General features: G+C 45.3%; 3 protein-coding genes across 3 annotated transcripts; 1 reads left to right on the top strand and 2 right to left on the bottom strand.

The window, feature by feature from the left end:
- Positions 1–339: 339 nt before the first annotated feature.
- scp2b (sterol carrier protein 2b) lies at positions 340–9188 on the bottom strand. Its single transcript, XM_080473164.1, has 5 exons — positions 9043–9188; positions 7618–7708; positions 4967–5096; positions 4774–4853; positions 340–933 (listed from the first exon to the last, which is right to left on the bottom strand). Exons 1-5 carry the CDS (start codon positions 9063–9065, stop codon positions 838–840), a joined length of 420 nt encoding a protein of 139 aa, XP_080329290.1. The 5' UTR covers positions 9066–9188; the 3' UTR covers positions 340–837.
- Positions 9189–10928: 1740 nt separating this feature from the next.
- Positions 10929–15741, top strand: cpt2 (carnitine palmitoyltransferase 2). Its single transcript, XM_080473376.1, has 5 exons — positions 10929–11392; positions 12244–12324; positions 12392–12498; positions 12608–13912; positions 14767–15741. Exons 1-5 carry the CDS (start codon positions 11187–11189, stop codon positions 15093–15095), a joined length of 2028 nt encoding a protein of 675 aa, XP_080329502.1. The 5' UTR covers positions 10929–11186; the 3' UTR covers positions 15096–15741.
- On the bottom strand, positions 15726–19103 carry magoh (mago homolog, exon junction complex subunit). Its single transcript, XM_080473377.1, has 5 exons — positions 18931–19103; positions 18525–18583; positions 16866–16976; positions 16000–16082; positions 15726–15912 (listed from the first exon to the last, which is right to left on the bottom strand). The coding sequence occupies exons 1-5, from the start codon at positions 19019–19021 to the stop codon at positions 15813–15815; spliced, it is 444 nt and encodes a 147-aa protein (XP_080329503.1). The 5' UTR covers positions 19022–19103; the 3' UTR covers positions 15726–15812.
- Between the last annotated feature and the right edge of the window lie 76 nt (positions 19104–19179).

The raw sequence follows: 19179 nt of genomic DNA, 5'->3' as shown, positions 1-19179 counted from the left end.
TGCTTCATTACTACGAAGGGACCTGAAAATCTCCATCTCATCTAGTTTAATTTTATTTTAATCAATACCTTATCAGAACCTCCATCTCTGAGCCTGGTGCTGCGCAAAGTCGCTACGTCAGGTTCTGCAGGTCTCTTCCTGTGAAATAAAATTTTTCTTTTCTGCTCAGGTGAAATTTGCATTCCTCTGTCATGGAGCCAACATGCGTCTGTTTATACAAATAAAATGGGCTTCTAGTGTCTAGTCAGTCTTACAAGCTGCAGCTGCAGCATTTAGTGTCCTCGGTCTAAACATTTTAAAATAGGTTGATAGAGTTGATACACAAAGACTGACTTCAGTCACAGTCACCCAGCAAAGACAACATTTATTTAGTGGAATTATTTTAATATATCCATACAGTAGAGCTCATATTGCAAACAACTGCCACTTAAAAGGTTGGGCAGCCATGGTTACAAAAACCACAATTCTAGAGGAGGAGGAGGCACTTATACTGTTACATGTGTATTTGAGAAAACTTACATAAATCTGTTAATTTGAAAAACGGCTCTATTGAAAGAATGGACACATACCTAATTAGTATCAAAGTAAGGAGCCTGCTTCCTGTTTCGGGGAACATCAAGTATCATCAAGAGAGGACCTGTGGACAGGACACAGAGAACCAATTCTCCAGGAGGAGCAGGCATGGCTGCCTACTGTGACAGTGATAACAACGTGGTTTATTCCAGTGAAGAGAGTCTTTATCAGGTTTGTCTGAGCCGCAGACCTGCCGTTAAAACTCGTTGGTGTTACTCTACTCGGTGAGGTGGAGTCGTGCCGGGTGCCCCCGGGGCGTCCGTCTTACAGCTTGGCTTTGCCCGGCTGGAGCTGCAGGCTCTGGAGTTTCATGGCCAGGCCCATGTTCCCAGTGATCTTCAGCTTGCCCTGGAAAAACGCCTGCGAAGCAGAGAGCAAACGTACGTCACGAGGACAGTTTGGGATTTCCGCAGCGCGGTTCATTCTGTGCAGGACGCAGCTACACGCTGCTGGTTTTAAGAGTTGCAGAGGGAGATTAACTCAAAGTGGGGCAAATGGCAACAACAGCTTATAAAATGTCAGGACAGTGCATGAAACACAGGGGCAACGGCGGAGACGTGCCTGGAGGAGCTACAGAAGGACATTGGAATGTAAGGTACGTGGAGCAGATTTGCTAACATACAAGCCAGTGGAAATTTGTACAGTGATTCGCTCAATTGGTCACAAATAGATTTTTTTTTTTTTTTAATCCCTTCAAATAAACTAAAAGATTATTACACATATCAAAGAAGTTTTAAACTCCCCGGGAATCTTTCATGACACAAGGCACACTGGCAGCTTTTCTGGGAAACCCTTTGAAAACGTAACCTCTGCAAATGGCCATAGATGATCCGTCACCTTTTGAGTATAAATGACCTAAAAATGACACGAGCCACTTCTCTTGTGCATAGTAACTTAAGAGTTTAAAAACATTTCTCTGCACACGGCACGAAAAATGAGAAGGAACTGGGATTTTTAACGTGAAAATACTGTGGTGAAAAATGAAGAGCGCCGGTCAAAGATTCTGATAACATTCAGGGTCATATCATGTAAAATTCATTTTATAAAAGGTTTTCCAACAGTACTAATCGTCCTGGACTGACACTCCAGAAGTGAAGACAGTCTGTCCTCTCTCTCCCTGGCTTGTTTCAGGTTTTAAAAAGTGTGTTGCTCCGACCAGCCAATCAGAAATCAAACCCTATATAGTGTCATCGGGGGTTTAGCCAATCCCAATCAAGGTAGGCTCCTCCCTTTGACTCCTCCCACAATTAGGCAGCTCGGCTCTGGCACATGGCACCACGAGAGGAAGGACTTCCTCCTCTTTCCAAGATGGGCATGTGTGGGCGGAGCCAGTCCAGCTCACACAGACACAGCAGATTCTGAATGCAGCTCCTATGATCCAATATTCAAATGGAGGGAAGTCAAGGAGGAGCTAGAAACTTTGAATACTGAAGGTTTTTGGACCAACGAGACCAAGAGGAAGTGTTGAAAAACTGGAGAATATGAGCCCCTTAAGGAAGGATGTGCAACTGTATATTTAAGATGACTATGTTGAAGTTTTTCAGCAGTTTGAGGTCCGCCTCCCTCTGGACTCGTTCTATGCGAGCAATTTCTGGGGCGTCATTCCAAGTATGGGGACGCATATCACTGTCGGAAAACCACTAGAAAGGGAATTTCCACTTGAAGTCAATGCGGTCCGAAGGTGTCCGTGACAGTCGGTTCTTGAGGCGACCTGGATCAGTGTTAAGCTTCCAGGTGATCAAGTTCAATCTGACCTGATATCTTCCCGTTCAATCAAAAGCACACATTAATGTCAGTTGTCTGTTTTCCTGACAACAGGAAAGCAAACAGGGTCATGTGGAGCCATCCCCAGTAAGAGGCTTGTCAGGACTGTTTCTTTTCACGCCACAGAGCTGCAGGAGGCACATCACTCCGGGAGCCTCACAACGGAGGTGAAGCTTGCTGTTGGTTTTTACCTTCACCGGCCAAAGTTGCGCATTTTTGTCTGCGTGTATTTATTTAGTTGGGGTATTTATGTGTCTATGCATGCATGTAGGTATGTATTTTACCATTTACGATTAACCCGGACTGCATGAAGTCTTCAGGGATGATTTGACTCATAAACCTCACAGTCAGACTGTTTAACGCCGTGCTGGCTAAAGAACTAAGGGTCCACAGTCGGAGCTGTTCAGAGGACACGGAAAGGGAAATCTGCATTTTCTGTTGCTTGAGGCAGTGAAACTTTAGAAGAAACTTTTTCATCACTTAACCCAAAGAGACAGTTTAATGTTAAGTCTCTCACAATACAGAAGGGATTCAATTTATGCTTTTCGATGGAGATTGGCCTGGGGCCTACAACCCCGCAGAGCAGCGCAGCACCTCTTTGGGAGAGATAGAAGAGTATTCAGAGCCGTTTGTTATCAGGACTGTGTGACCGACCTGTCCTGGTAAAGCTTGGTTTGTTTGAGCTTGTGGGGTCATTGTCTTGTTTCCAGATAAGGTCAGTCAGGTTGAAGGGGCCCCCGAGTTCAAACGGACGACTTTGTAAACGTCAATGATAATAATGCATTTATTAGTTCAGATCACTCATTGAATGTTTGGGGGGGTTTTCCTTTCAAATACAAAAAAAAAAAAAAAAAAAAAGTCTTTTATTCAGTTAATCAAATTTGAGATATTTATTTATTTAATTTTTTTTTCAGTCACATCGAATCATACTTGATCTTGTAATAGATTTCAAACATCATTGCAAATCTCTGCACATTTTGAGACTGCGTGAGACGAATTCAGAAATCTGACTCTAAAAACTGTCGGAAAATGTCTAATTCAATGAGTAGACTGACGTACACCCATTACCTCGAACATTGTGATCCTGTGCGAATCCCTCTCCCTCTCGCCGTCTCATTCATTACGTATTCTAACACTTTTCTATCCAACCAGCATCGCCTCATGACGGCTGTTAGATCGGTCCAGTCTTCACTCCCTGCCGTTGCTCAAGTGCTTTTCCCACTTTGCACGACTTTCAGCAGATAATACAGCTGCAGGCACAAATTGCAGGAGTTGAACCCGAATGAATGCTTTCATTGCCGTCATGAAGGGAATGAATCAGCCTCCACCGTGCGGTGAAAAACTGTTAGTTTAAAATATGCATGAGCTGCAAATAGTCATTCATCAATATGAAATAGACTCAACTGAACAGTGGAGACGAAATACAATAGAGAGTAATAGTGTATGGATCAAGTATCAAATGGAAACTATTCAGTGGGGACGGAGTATGTGTGCTTAAAACGATGAATAAAATAAAGTAAAACTTAATAAATATGCTGCAATGCTGCTACTGGATTATTGAGTTTGTCCAATTGTAGTGCGGCGGTCCGACGCCCCACGAGGAGATTAACAACTGACCCGTTTACACGACGATGCTCACAGTCACTGAAAACGCCACTTTTTGAAAATGGCTCCCAAAGTGCAACTTTTTTAAAAAAACGCTCTGACTCCCTCTCCGCGGGAACGGGGGGGGGGGAAATGCAACTCTTTGAACAGTGTTGCTGGTAGTTTTATTTTGACAGTCACCGTGCTAACAATCCAACTTCCTCTTGCTCGACAGCCCGGATATAGAATCGATGGGAATGACTGATAACGAGGATCTTCAAACTAAATATGCTGCTCACTTGACCAACGACTTCAAAAACCCAAGAAATATACTTTAAAGTAGAATACAAAATCTGGTTTTAATAAATATTTCAATGTTTTTTTTGTGTTTTATATCACTTGTGGGGATCAAGGAGAATCAACGAGCGTCACCACTGATACCGACTTCTCATTTCCTTCCTCATGTTATTGACTGGCGGTAAAGGACAGTCTGTCTTTATGACAATCGGAGAGATTTCTGTCTTCTGACGATCAACTAACCGTAATTGCTTTCGGTGGTTATCCAACCTGCACCGGGCCTTTGTATTTGTGAAAAATAATAAAGCAGCGTGAAGAGAGCGCTGCCTCCCGAGATAGATAATGCTGATTGATGGATAGATTGAGAAGAGTGTAGAAAATGAGCGACGATTACATGGATCCTCTCTACGTCGTGACTCGTGGACACACATACACACACACACACACACACACACACACACACACACACACACACACACACACACACACACACACACACACACACACACACTTTCCCCCCAGTGTTATCAGCTCAAACCAGCGTTGAATACTCACAGTCTGCGGGTTCATCTTCCCCGTCATCAAGGCCAGGAGATCTGTGTCCGACATGGCGATGGTGCAGTCTGCTTTCTTATCTGCACAAGGCGAGACAGAATTCTCTTACTATTGGGATATTAGAGGTCGACAGGAAGGTAAGAACACCGTCACACCCGTGATGAAGCAGGAGTGCTGATACGAGAGTTCTCACCGGTGTCGTTGTGAACGCAGCCTTTTCCGTTCTTCACGTCCACGAACCAAGTCGCCTCCTTTCCACTGGGTCCGTCCTTCACTTTGAAGGCGAACACCCCACCGATCTTCTTCACAAACTGCTCGCCCTCCTGCGCGGTGCGCAAGATTCACAAATAAATAAGAAGTGTGTGTGTGTGTGTGTGTGTGTGTGTGTGTGTGTGTGTGTGTGTGTGTGTGTGTGTGTGTGTGTGTGTGTGTGTGTGTGTGTGTGTGTGTGTGTGTGTGTGTGTGTGTGTGTGTGTGTGTGTGTGTGTGTGAGACATAAAAGAACAGCAGGAACTATAACCTCCTCTTTCGCTGCAGATGGAACAGCCTGGCCCAGTGATGACAAACACATGGACGCTGTGAAAAACAGTGTATTTGGGTCTATGGATTAGTGACGGCCAAATGAAGCTTCACGAAGCTTCATGAAGCACTTTCTTTATTTTCTGATTCCACCAGATGGCGCTCTTGGTTTGAAGCTAGAGGCTGAAGGACTGGCAATGAAGTGTGTTTTCAAACATTTGTTAAACAGACAGCGCCATCTAGTGGCACCAGAATATAAAGAAAGTGGTTCGTGAAGCTTCATTTGACCGTCACTACTATGGATGTCATGAGACACTGTGATCATACATGTAAAGTTGAGCGAAGCATGTGCCATCCACCATCCTCCTCCACCATCTACAATCACTTGACATCTCTGACACAGCTCCTCTGGTTTGCGCCGTACTTTAACTGCCAACTGTAAATGCCACACTTCTCCCGTCAGCCATGGTGTTCCCCAGGGTTCGGTGCTCGGCTCCCTCCTCTTCACAATCTACATGTTTCCGCTCGGTCAAATCATTCGCCAACATGGTCTCAGTTTCCACTGCTACGCCGACGATACCCAACTTTCCATCTCCACCAGCACCATCATCTCAGTCATCCTCGCCACCATCAATAACTGCCTCTCAGACATCAAAACCTGGATGGACAGTAAACTTTCACATACTCTAAAGCAATAAAAACAGAACTGTGTATCTGAATGCTATTTTTTTTTTCTCTTCAATGAGCCGAGCAAGACAACATATTTCACCCGGGAGTTTATTTTAAATAAAGTTTTTCTGCCTAATTCTGCAACACTGTGTTACCGGACGGTGAGACGTTAGCAGGGTTTTTCCTCTTTATGATCCAGTACATCTGGAAAATATTCACAGGCGTTTCACTTTCTCCACATATCCTGTTACAGCCTTTCTCCAAAAATGGTTTAAAATTCATGCTTGACCTTAAAATTCCACACAAAAAATGTCATTATGTCAACATTAAAAATGTTTGCAAATTTATGTCAAAAATTTTTTTTTATTTCATGAGTATTCAGTATTTGCTCAATACTTTTGAGCTTGACTTTCTGGATGCAGTGTATTTCAACCTATTTCTCCGACATCCGCAATGTTGTTAGAGTGACATACCAATAAAAAAAGAAAATAAATAGGATTGGAGTGGAAAAACAAACATCTCCCATCCTTTTGACCTTGAACCGACGTTTGATTCTCTCATGGAAGATGAAATATAATCTGTGGAGTCGGTTGGACGTCACATTAACGTTAGCAGACCCCTCCGAGCTCTTCCTACTTCCTCTTTATTGGGAATAAAATCCCATTCATCACAAACATGACGCTGTGGATGAGCTGCAGATAAAGCTGGCATGACCCGGGCAAAAGTAAAAACAGCGACTTAATGGAGAAAAGCATTTGTCTGATTGAGTCGACATATGCTGCTCGGCCGTATCTCAGATGAAAACACCGCCTGGGAACGGATCCCCCAAAAAACCCACTGGATGCGATTCGATGCAACGGTATTATTTATGTACCTCTGATGGGAATAAAGAATCTGTTTATTCCGCAGCATGTTTATTTTCTATTTCATTTTAATTAAATGTCTCAAAAGAATTCATGATGAATGAAGCTCAAACGACTCATTGCTCATTACTCACGTAATGAACATTGCACTAATACAACTTCTTTAGAGTAGAAGTACTAACCTTTAGACTAACCTGCCGAGACCGAGTACTGATACAAGTACTAATTAAATCCTAATAAATAAATGAATACCCTAATAAAAACTAAATAAACAGCTGTGACAATGTCAGACTACATTGTCTTTTCCTGGGATCTTTGCTTATAGTTTTGTCATACAGTCATGATTTATCAATAAGAAAGTTGAGAAGTTTCCCTGAAAACGCTGGTGACCTGCCACCCTGCTCACCGTGTTCACTCTGTACACAAAGTGCTCAACAAAGCTCGGGAATATTGTGTTTTCTACAACCTCCTCAACAGCAGAATCATGTCAATGAATGAAACTGTCCACAGTGAGAATAGAACTGCTGTGACACATTTTTTGAATGAACTTTGTATCTTTACGATTTATTGGTATTTAGGAGTAGATTCCGATTGAATATAACTACAAAACACCCTCAAATGTTACATAACTGTAGGCCTTAATTCATTAAATGAGTAATGAGGTTCTGTGAAACACTGAAAAGAACCTTTCCTATCGGCTAACTTTGGTTGATCCTCGTCTGGATTTACCGATACATTTTCACCTCATCGCCAACTCTTCCTCCCCGAGCTCTTCGTCTCCCTCTGTAATTACCTCCTGAAGCTTCTTGTTGATCTCCTGGAAGACAGCGTGAGCTTTGAAGCCCTCCAGTCCATCACTCGCACTGGTGCTGATGGCTTGAATCCTGAAAAACAGTGAGGACACGTTGCGTTCACTAAAGAGAGGAGTGAAGATTAAACTAGGTGGTCTCCACTCAGTCGCACCTTTTCCATCGTCTGATGTTACTTTGTTACACTGTTGTAACAATATCACAGAATTAAATGTTGAATTTTAAGCAACAGTGTAAGAATGCAACCAAGTGTACACAGGCTTCTAAAGCATCCAATTCTGTTACATTGTTCTACCAGTGTTTTTAATACCGTTGCCAAACGAAAGTCGGTTGACCAACGAAGTGGGCCAAGAAGGTAATGCGTGTATTTATTTATTTATTCATTGGTTTGTATGCGAGTATTTGACCAACTTTTTGCAAAAACTACAAACCTGAATTGCATGACATTTTCTGAGATGATTCGTCATCATCCGAGGACCAATCGATTAGATTTTGGGACTTTAACGGCTGACCGTTTCCAGATAAACCGAAAAAAAACAAAAACATATTTCTCCATACAAAGCGGATGAGAGAGGCACCTCGTGGAGGAGATCAAAGGAGATCGGTGAACATTTGAACCAGGACTTCCTCGTTGTGAGGCAGGCGCACTAACCACTGCACCAAAGTGTAACAATGTAACAATAATATTCAGAAAGTGTTACATTGTTGCAACAACGTGACACAAGCAGATGTACAGATTGACACATTGTTACACTGTTGCTGGAAACGTAACGGTGCAACGAACTGTACACCTGCTTCTGAAACAGTCATGTGCATCGTTTGTACAAGGTAACTACAAAGTAACTACAAAGTAACTACCATGTAACTACAATGTGCTGCAGACCTTCGCCAACTGGTTTGCAGAACCGAGTTGGCATCATTAGCATATTAGCTGATATAGATACTAGCTAGCCTGTCAGGAAGCAACATCACTGTGTGAACCGGTGAGCAGGGAGCGTCTCCATGGCAACCGGAGCTGATCTCCTTTGAGCTCCTCCATGAGGTGCCTCTCCCATCCGCTTTGTGTGGAACATGGCTAATAGTTTTTGCGAAAATATGGTAAAATACGCACATACAAACCAACAAATAATAAATAAATACACGCAGATGGAAACAAAAGGTTCTCGCCGAAACAAGGCGACACATTTCAAATACGTGTTTCCCGGAGGAAGAGGAAAAGGAGAACACGGGGGAGAAGCCGGGACTCCACCCGGGAGGTTCCACGGACATCCAGCCCGGCGGTGTGTGTGTGAGGACGGGCTTCACTTCTTCATATGGCAGCAGGACGGACAGCGGACCAGACACCGAGTTAGCGGACATTCAACCCGCCTCCTCACTCCGGAGCGGCTTGACCCAGCCGGGGGTCTTACCTCGGGGTGTGGACCTCGGGCATGTTCCTGGTAGGAGGACAGACAGGCGGTGTGAGTTAGTGTGGAGACGGTCTCCGTGTGGCTCGGACCTCAGCTGTTAGATAACCGCACTTCCGCCTGTCTCCTCCACTCCTTAGACTCGATGTGTCGATAACAGATGGATGAAACGCATCCGACCTCGCAGGACAGTTGTTTACTTGGACATGTTTTGTTTTGGTCTTTCTGTCTCTCCGAGACGTTCAGTAAATCAATCTCTAATTGCATAACACATTTCATGCAGAAATACAACATAAATCCCACAATGAAAGCTCCAGTCTCAGTCCCATATTAACTAAAAACCCAAACACACACAAATAGACGTGTATATATTATATCAAGTTGGAGCTATGTACACATATTGTTGTTAGGTTATTACCTTCGTCAACAAAAGTTGGGCGACCAACGAAGTTGGCCGAGAAGGTATTTGTGTATTTATTGGTTTGTATGTATGTATGTATGTATGTATGTATGTATGTATGTATGTATGTATTTTACCAGTTCTTCACAAAAACTTTTCACCTAAATTGCATGACATTTTTAAGGATGATTCATCATTATCCAAGGACCAGTCGATTATATTTTGGGATGTTAAACATCTTCCGTTTCCATATAAATCCCCCCAAAAAAGTGAGAAAATGTCCCACACAAAGCGGATGGGAGAGGCACCTCATGTGCAGCAGAAATTGTTATGATTGTACACCACTTCTTATGAGCAGTATAAATGCAGATTTATTTTACGGGTTTTTTTTCTTCTCTGTCAGAACTCTTTGTAAAAAGCTGTTATCAAGAGGTGCTCTATAATGTGGATGGTTGGGAAATTAAGCATATTATCTTTTCTCTTCTCTTCTGCATTTATCTCTACTGATGTGTTGATTGTTGATCAGAAAACCCACCAGGACGCTGCTGCCCTCTGCTGGCTCCTCGCCGAACTACAGGGTTAGAGTGAAATGGTGAAGTGCACTGGAGTGTTGGACAAGTAACTTAAAGTGAGTGATTCTATTAAAAAAAACTTGAAAAGCTATTAAAAAGTGGTGGGTTTACTTTGCAAATAGAAAAGCGGTTAGTTAATTTTGTGTTCACTCAATACGTTCAGCTTACATCAGTTAGGACTGATCCGCCTGCAGCTTTTTACATTTTTTTTATTTGTCCACATCTAAAAAATAAGATTTGTCCGGAGCTGCAAAATATGTTTAACTTTTAACATCAAGACAACACAACTCATAGTCGTTAATAACTAATCCTGTCATCAAACCTGTAGTTCATGCTGAATTTATGAAATTTGGAACTTGGAATGCAGCCAGAGTGAACACACTGTAACTCCATCTCCATGGAAATGCGGGAAAACGCAAGTCCTGAATCTGAAAAGGCTTGTGGCCGTCTCGTACACGGCAGAGATGCTGCTACTGCACATGCGCACCACAGCTGGAGTAAATCGTTCTTGCAGCCTCCAGAGTGTATAGTTTTCATTGACAGTCACCGTAATAACAATCCAGCTCGGTCGTCTGTCCTTACAAATGTGTGTGTTCTCCCTTTAAATGTCGTTGCAGCAAGGAATTGTGGGGCAGCATAACGTGATCCCCTTTGGTAAAGGCAGCGTCAACGTTTCCTCGGTTACAGGAGGTTCCAATAGAGCACCGAGTCTCCTTTCCTTCGCTTCAAGAGAATTTGAACGCTCCTTATCATGGCCGTCACTCAAACACTTCCGGGGTTTAGGAAAAGGGGCTAAGAAAGGAGACTGTTAGGAGACAGGAGGGACTGTTAGGAGATAGGAGGGACTGTTAGGAGATAGGAGGGACTGTTAGGAGATAGGAGGGACTGTTAGGAGACAGGCTGGACTATTCGGACGCACCCATGTTCTATAGCGGAAGCGCAGATTAGTCACGTGACCCCGCTCTGTCAGGTAAACTTTACGTTGCCACTTTGGCTGTAAATTAATTGGTTTTTTTCTTTCATTTATTCTTCCTGGCGTTCATCACTGGAGCGACACGTCTTTCTGCCTCCCCGCCGCACCGTAACCCCGCGTCCGACTCCCGGCGCTTCGCTCGGTTCGCTCTGCCCGGTCCCCCCCCTCCTTCAGGGTTTCCCTCCCCGTCCAGAGCAGAAACATGGTCGGTCTGCTCGGCGCCCTGTGCGCCGCCTCCGCCAGGAAACCCGCCTGCCTCATTCATTTCACCAGAAGCGCCGCGGCGGCGGGGGTCCAGGTCCAGGTCCAGGTCCAGGTCCGGGGCTACGGCACCAAACCAGACCCCACATCCGAGTACCTGCACCGGAGCGTGGTGCCGTCCATGCACTACCAGAAGAGTTTACCCAGGTGAGCAGCTCGGCTCCCGCTGCCACACGATGCAGCAGCACGGAGGTCTTCACTCGTTCTGACAGAAAGAGATCCATTAAAGAAGGTGACCCACTTCTCGCTCTGGAGAGATGTAGGTAAAAGGGCACCGTTGGTTTACACTGGGCGGCCACCAGGGGGCGCCTCTTGGTCACACAGTATGGCGATAACGCTGCCCAATGCGTCACAGATCACTTCTTTTATACGTGGAGTTGCAATTATATCAAATGTGTAAAGACCTTTTTTTTCCCACAGTCAACATCTTTTTTTATTTTTTTCATTTATTTAGAACAAGTGACAAATATAAAGTCAATTCAACAAACTGAGCACAAAGTGGTAATGAACATAAAAAGTAGAGAAAGCATAATGTGATAATGACAATGATAGAAAAAAGGTAATAAAGTGAAAGAAATTAGATATTACCCCGACAAATGTGGGGAAAATATCAAGTGCTTAGATACTATGGTATATATAAATATATATATATATATATATATATATATATATATTTATTTAGTGTTTACTAGTTACAGAGAGTTGAGCAGTGCTTTGAAATCCAGAAGGAACTTGAGAACATTTTTGTTTTTAAAAGAAAACTTATATAACTTATATAATCGTAACTTTTATGTGCGTATGGACATTATGTCACAAATGTATAATCATGATGCACAATATTGCTTAACGTGCAGACGAACTGCTGTGTGTGTGTGTGTGTGTATATAGTGCTAGATCAGTGAACTGGCCTCGCTTCCTGGTCGAGGAACAAACACATTAATTTCTTGGCTGCTGCTGAGGCGTTACCAACAGTATCTTGTTCCTCGTTCCTTATTCAGACTACCAATCCCCAAGCTGGAAGACACCATGAAGAAGTATCTGGCTGCCCAGAGGCCCCTGCTGGATGACGAGCAGTTCAGGTGAGTCTCCACATCGAAGTCGGTTTTCCATTCGAAGTGCGATGCTGAGCTTTCCGATTCCTCGTAGGACAACGGAGAAACTTGCGCAGGACTTCCAGAGCGGCGCGGGGAAGCAGCTGCACGAGGAGCTGGTGGCTCAGGACAGAAACAACAAACACACAAGCTACATCTCCGGTGAGAGTCGAGGCACCCGACCACGACACACCTGAAGTGACGGCAACCGAAAAACACCCCCCATTTTATTTTTTTAACGACTTTCTGTGGCGACTTCTCCTCTTTCCAGCGCCCTGGTTTGACATGTACCTCTCGGCGCGGGACTCTGTGGTGCTGAACTTCAACCCCTTCCTGTCCTTCAATCCCGACCCGAAGCCGGAGTACAACGACCAGCTGGTGCGGGCGTGCAACTTGGTGTGCTCGGCCGTGCGCTTCATGAAAACGCTGCGAGCCGACCTGCTGGAGCCGGAGGTCTTCCACCTCAACCCGGCCAAGAGCGACACGGACGCCTTCAAGAAGCTGATCCGCTGGGTTCCCTCCTCGCTGGCCTGGTACGGCGCCTACATGGTGAACGCGTACCCCCTGGACATGTCCCAGTACTTCCGCCTCTTCAACTCGACGCGGATCCCGAGGCGCGGTCGAGACGAGCTCTTCACGGACGGGACGGCCCGCCACTTGCTGGTCATGCGGAAGGGCAACATGTACGTGTTTGATATCGTGGACCGAGACGGGAACCTGTCGAACCCCGCCGAGATCCATTCCCACCTGAAGTACATCCTGTCGGACGCCACCCCGGCGCCCGCCTTCCCGCTGGGCTTCCTGACCAGCGAGAACAGAGACGTCTGGGCCGGCATCAGGGACAAGCTGCTAGCCGCCGGGAACGCGGAGGCGCTGCGCGCCGTGGACAGCGCGGCGTTCTGCCTCTGCCTGGACGACGACGCCATGCGGGACTACATCCACTCCTCGCACACCATGCTGCACGGCGACGGCTGCAACCGGTGGTACGACAAGTCCTTCAGCGTCATCGTGACCAAAGACGGCGAGGCGGGCATTAACTTCGAGCACTCCTGGGGCGACGGCGTGGCCGTGCTCCGCATGCAGAACGAGCTCTTCGAGGACACGACCGAGCAGCCGCGGGTGCACCCCGGCTCCGCCCCCGCCGCCGTGGATTCGTCCTCCGCCGTGCGCCGGCTCAGCTTCGCCCTGAGCCCCGAGCTGGAGGACGGCATCAGACAGGCGAAGGAGAACTTCGACTCCGCGGTGTCGAAGCTCACCATCGACGCCCTGGAGTTCAGGCGAGGCGGGAAGGAGCATTTGAAGAAGAACAACCTGAGCCCGGACGCCGTGGCGCAGCTGGCTTTTCAGATGGGCTTCCTGAGGCAGCACGGACAGACCGTGGCCACGTACGAGTCCTGCAGCACCGCGGCGTTCAAGCACGGCCGCACGGAGACCATCCGGCCGGCCACCGTGCACACCAAGCGATGCTCGCACGCGTTCGTCCACGAGCCGGGCAAACACGGCGTGGAGCAGCTGCGCGCCATGATCGCCGAGTGCTCCGCATATCACGGGCAGCTCACCAGAGAGGCAGCTATGGGTACGTGATGGGGCGTCCTGCTGTTCTGCTCCACGAGAGGCTCACTGTCCTCGAGGTGGAGACAGAAAAACAGTCGTCGTTTCTAATGTGATTAATCGTCCTCGCCTACCGAGTGGCGGCAAGCCGTTTCCTGACACATGGAAAATGAAAATAGGGGATTTTAGGTTTAAGTTTCGATCAAAGGAATTTCTTGATTGCAGATAGAGATGCACCGATACCACTTCTTTAAAAGAAAAGTACTAACCTTAAGGTACTTGCCAATAAGGAGTACTTATAAATGCTGTAAAGCCTCGTCTATCTACACACTGGTCTATACGTACTGTAGGCTGAGCTCGCTGCCTGCCGCCACACTCCAGTTTACTATTAATGACTATCAGACTGTTAAGGAGCCACATTTATGCAAAACTCACTTTCTAAAGGTTTTCCAGCAGTACTAATCGTCCCCATACCTGGACTGACGCCCCAGAAGTGAAGAGGACAGTCTGTCCTCTCTCTCCCCTGGCTTGTTTCACTTTCACAGTGTGTTGCTCCAACCAGCCAATCAGATCAAACTCGGCGCCGAAACTTTAAATACAATGTTTTTTTCGGACCAACAAGACCACGTGGAAGTGTTGTAAAGCTGGAGAATATGACCCCTTTAATCATGTTTAGCATGTGAAGTAGCTTTCTCCTCCTTAACTGGCAGAACATAAATTTACCACCAGTTCTAGTTTTGTCGTTCTCACTAAACTTACATTTGTAGTAAAGCGAAGAGTTTTATGCCCCGATAAGGTCGCGTCAGGGTACCAACTTAAATATCGCAATTATATTTTCCTGCACTGCTCTAATGGCCTCTTTTTAACCCTCAACATCAGGTCAGGGTTTCGACCGCCACCTGTTCGCCATGCGATACCTCGCCAACTCCAAGGGCCAAGCTCTGCACAGTCTCTACACGGACCCGGCGTACGCCGCCATCAACCACAACATCCTCTCCACCAGCACGCTCTCCAGCCCGGCCGTCTACCTCGGCGGCTTCGCCCCGGTGGTGCCCGACGGCCTGGGCGTCGGCTACGCCATCCACAACGACTGGATCGGGTTGAACGTGTCGACCTACCCGGCCCGCGACGTCCACGAGTTCCTGCAGTGTGTGAACAAGTCTTTAGTGGATATTTTCGATGTCCTGGAAGGAAAGCCACTCAGCTAAAGTGAAAACACGTGTTGCCACCAAACATCCGGGCTTCCCAGGAAGAAAACAAACCTTGTTCTTAAAAAAAAGAAAAGAAAATTTTCAATTGTTTGGTTTATTAATCTTAAATATCTATTTCCCCCAAAATAATTACCGACGTTTGAGTAAAAGGTTTTGCATTGCAATCATCTCCTGAAGGTTTCCAGAAAACTAATAAAACTCATTTTACATGGGCTTTTCTGTATTATACTGTAAAGTCAACTTGGTATAATAGTTAGTAGCAGGCTCTTGTAAATATCACTTCTGACCACAAGGGGGAGTTGTGAACATACAGTAGATGCTGGTAGAACTCACCGATGCATAAACTGTGAAATTAGCTGAATCTTGAAGAAAAAAAGTTGTCGGCCCTGACAAAGCAGAATGTCTTTGTCCCCCGACACTCAGTCCGCTGCAGTATCAGCATTAGGAATGCAATGACAGCTGTGCCTTATGAGAACGTGACGCTCCGTCAGAGCATTAACTGTAATATTAAACTGTCGTGGTCGTTGACAACCTTGTTGTGCTTGAGTGTATAATTTAAAATAAAATCTAATTTAATCATTTGTTGCGTCGAGTTTGAAAGCACAAAACACACAAGCATTTATTTTTTTCCAGTCTTTTATTTAAAGTAAAAAAGAAAAATAAATCCCAGCTGAACTAACAAACATCAGGTAAAGTAATTTAAAAGAACAAATGTTAGATAGGCTTAATCTTGAAGTGTAGCCCGATCAGGCTGAAGACGAGACACTTGAGGTCCTGCACCAGGTAGTAGAACACACGGAGGCCTTCTGGGTCCCTGAAACAAGCAGTTGGAAGTTACAACCTGCTGCCGGATGAAAAACACTGAACGTGAAGTTCCCCTGCTCCCGATAGGAGAACTCACTTCGACTGGTTGACGTCGATCAAGGAGCCAATTTTTGAAGTTGTGAATGAAATGTGCTCGTCTGCGATGACGATCTCCAGCTCCTGTGAGGGAAACAAACAGTTATATTTACTGGTGGACCGAGCTGAGGAATACACACGATTAGACTTTTTTTTAATTACAGGCAAATGCAGGGAAGAAACTCCCTTTTTTTTTTTTTTAACCTGTCGTTAAAAACAAACGTCTATACGTTTGTATTTAGAACATAATTCAACGAGCTAAGAAAGCCTGTGCGTCAAAGCCGCAGTTCTGGAAGCTTGTACTGAACCGCCTTGCATTTTACTTTTGGACTACGCAGATCAAACTAATCTGCAAAACGGACATTTGTTGCGAGTAGGGACGCACCAATACTACAAGTACACATGGGACAGTACACAGTCTGCATCACGTTTAGATTATTTTGAGAGATGTAATGATTAAACTAATGGAAAAAAGAAAAATCAGCATTTTGTGACAAAGTTTTGCAGGTCAACTTTATGAGAATCCTCACCAACGCTGCACTGGGCTGGGCGATACGACCTCAAATCAATATCCTCGTATATTGAGCCGTTCACCTCGATAACGATAACTACTCCAGTGTGCAAAAAAATGTTCGGCCACTAGACGTGGCAGTTATACTGATAGTATGACTCCCCAGTATGAAATAACAAAAATTCGTCAAGTACACGACTACAAATTCCACTGTAGTGCTCAAACCTTTTTTCCCCACCAATAATTCCTCCATAGATTTAAAACATGTAGAACAGAAAGTCTCCCGGGCCGAGGTCCACTGGAGCATCAGTGTCAGAACAGGAGCATGTGAACATGTGCAGCAGCAGATTACCAACCTGTCTGCCGACTCTGTCCGGAGGCGGCCACAGCGTGTCGTCCTCCTTGGTGATCTCGCTGTCGTCGATGATCCTCTTCAGCTCCTCCATCACACTTCTGTGTACGTACGCCTGTGTTGGCGCACACGGGAGAGGAAACGGTTAATACTCCGGCGACGCAGGCCGGTGACACACTTCACCTGTTTTCAAAGTGAGCTCAGGAAGTTTCTAATATTTCGGACACAGACGCCTCACTGATTTCAGTTTGATGTTTGAACTGTGGTGAGACACGTTATAATTCAGGTTAAACAACTGATAATGTTGTAATATTCTCCACTGGTCAAGCAAACCCCCACAAACAGTCATTATTGTACCCCAAGAATCAATCTACTGTATTTTCCGGACTATTGAGACTATTATTAGGAGTATTTTATCGGTTATTTGCCGAGTGTGATTCAGAGGAGGAAGATTTCTCAGCCACCACCTGAACGCATCACGCACTGCCGTCACTTGCCGGAGCTCCGGACCACGGAAAGCAGCACAAGACGAGGTCACGACGAGCAGAAATCTCACTTTTAGGGCAAGATTTGGAGAAGCAGAGGTGCTCAACACATCATGTTCCGTATGCCGGACAATGCGTGTCCTGATGAACAAGCATCGTTTTTGGCAGCCGGCTGACTTCACAACCAAACGTTTCTTCTTGATCTTATGGGAGTGCGAGTGTTGTAAAAACGTTCTATTCTATGTTTGATATGATTTAGAAAATGGGTTAATTTATGCGTGTAATTATGTGTTTGTATAAATAAGTTAAAAAGGACTTTTATTTTGAAAGTGTTTAAAGGTGGAACCTAAGTTCTGAGAGATTTACAGACGGACCACAGTTCCTGAACGCAACCCAACGTAAACCGACTTAAGTTATTAAAATGGCAAGAAGAAACTGTTTTTATGGCACGCGGTGAATGACGTACTGTTTCATCATATATTTTTGTATATTTATGACATCTGAGCCGTACAATGTGCATTTTCACATGTTTATACTTTTCATTATGCGATGGTCTTAGTTCTCACGGCGTCCCGGGTACTCTACAAGAGGTTGTTAAGATAATAAACGCCCGTTCCAAGAGAACGTGTGTCCATGGTCGTGAAGAGAGCCACAGGGAGTACGCAGCAGGGCCGTTTGTCATAATCCATGAACCCTGTTCACACACCGACACAGTGAGTCTGATCTAGTTATATTTTCAACTACCATAGTCACAAATTAATGGGCAATGACCAGCAAGTAATTTTGTGACCTTACTAAACTGACATGATAGTTTAAACGAGATCAGTTCAATGTTCAAATAGTCTTCCTATGCATTGATGTGCAAATAATCAAGCGTTGAGCCTGGTTCTGCAGAAAGTTTCCACCCTAGACTGGTTCTGCAGGTTTGTTCCCGTTAAAAGGAGCTTTTTCCTTTCCACTGTGTCCTATACTTACTTGAGTGGAATTATTTTTTTCTCTGTGAAAATAAACTTGAAATGACAAAATTGTATTGCGTTAATGGGCTACAATTAAAAGTTAGACATTAGTTTGAAATGAACTTTTGCAGTGGTTAATTCTAGTTTAACACATGTAGACTGTTTAATAAAAGTGTGGTAGTAAACATGATGTGCACCAGGAGGTACAGGAGACGTTCTCACCTCTTTCCTGATCATCACGTCGTTCTTGTAGTTGCTGTTGTTGGCGTACCTCAGCTTACCTGGAGAAACAAACGACACAGAATCACTTTAAACAACAGAAATTAATGAAGAAGAAGAAGAAGCGAACCGAAGCGTCCGTTTCATTGACAGGCCACGTGGCGCCAACACTTCTACAAACTGTTACCGAGAGCATGCTGCACGGAGAACCGAAGAATAATGCTGCATTATCTCCTGCAGATTATTACTGGTGGATTAGAATGAAGAAAACAAAGCGAATTACGGAGGAAAGCGCGGGTGAGTGGTTCCCTCCGCCTCCGCCGCGGCCTAGCCGCCGCCGGGTAGCGAGCCTCGATAGCATCGGAGCGACAACGTCGTAGTTAGAAATAAAAGCCAGAATTAAACTCACCGTCAGGTCTGAATTCAAACTCCAGGAATTCGTGTCCAAATTTGCCCTTGTGACCGACATAATACCTCAGATAAAAGTCGCTCGTCGACATGTTTTCGCTGCAGAAAACGCTCCTTCTTGACGGCGAGCCGCGGCTAACAGCGAGGAATGCTAACGGACTGCGCACGCGCACACAGGTCAATGCCGGGAGCAGGTGGTGGGCCGTGTGCCCCGTGGTCAAGTCTTGTCAGGTGCATCTGCCGCAAAAAA

This window comes from Lipophrys pholis, assembly GCF_963383615.2.
Source record: "Lipophrys pholis genome assembly, chromosome: 10".
Classification (NCBI taxonomy): domain Eukaryota; kingdom Metazoa; phylum Chordata; class Actinopteri; order Blenniiformes; family Blenniidae; genus Lipophrys; species Lipophrys pholis.
Note: the sequence above shows the minus strand (reverse complement) of the source record. Positions and strands in the feature narration are given on the sequence as shown.

Coding starts and splice junctions, on each gene's coding strand:
- scp2b (XM_080473164.1), bottom strand. CDS start 9,065: ATGCCCGAGGTCCACACCCCGAG. Junction 7,709..9,042: donor CCCGAGGTCCACACCCCGAG/GTAAGACCCCCG, acceptor ACTGTTTTTCAG/GATTCAAGCCATCAGCACCA. Junction 5,097..7,617: donor TCAACAAGAAGCTTCAGGAG/GTAATTACAGAG, acceptor CGCACCGCGCAG/GAGGGCGAGCAGTTTGTGAA.
- cpt2 (XM_080473376.1), top strand. CDS start 11,187: ATGGTCGGTCTGCTCGGCGCCCTGTGCGCCGCCTCCGCCAGGAAACCC. Junction 11,393..12,243: donor TACCAGAAGAGTTTACCCAG/GTGAGCAGCTCG, acceptor TTCCTTATTCAG/ACTACCAATCCCCAAGCTGG. Junction 12,325..12,391: donor CTGGATGACGAGCAGTTCAG/GTGAGTCTCCAC, acceptor GATTCCTCGTAG/GACAACGGAGAAACTTGCGC.
- magoh (XM_080473377.1), bottom strand. CDS start 19,021: ATGTCGACGAGCGACTTTTATCTGAGGTATTATGTCGGTCACAAGGGC. Junction 16,977..18,524: donor ACGTGATGATCAGGAAAGAG/GTGAGAACGTCT, acceptor GCGCCAACACAG/GCGTACGTACACAGAAGTGT. Junction 15,913..15,999: donor ATCGACGTCAACCAGTCGAA/GTGAGTTCTCCT, acceptor TGCTTGTTTCAG/GGACCCAGAAGGCCTCCGTG.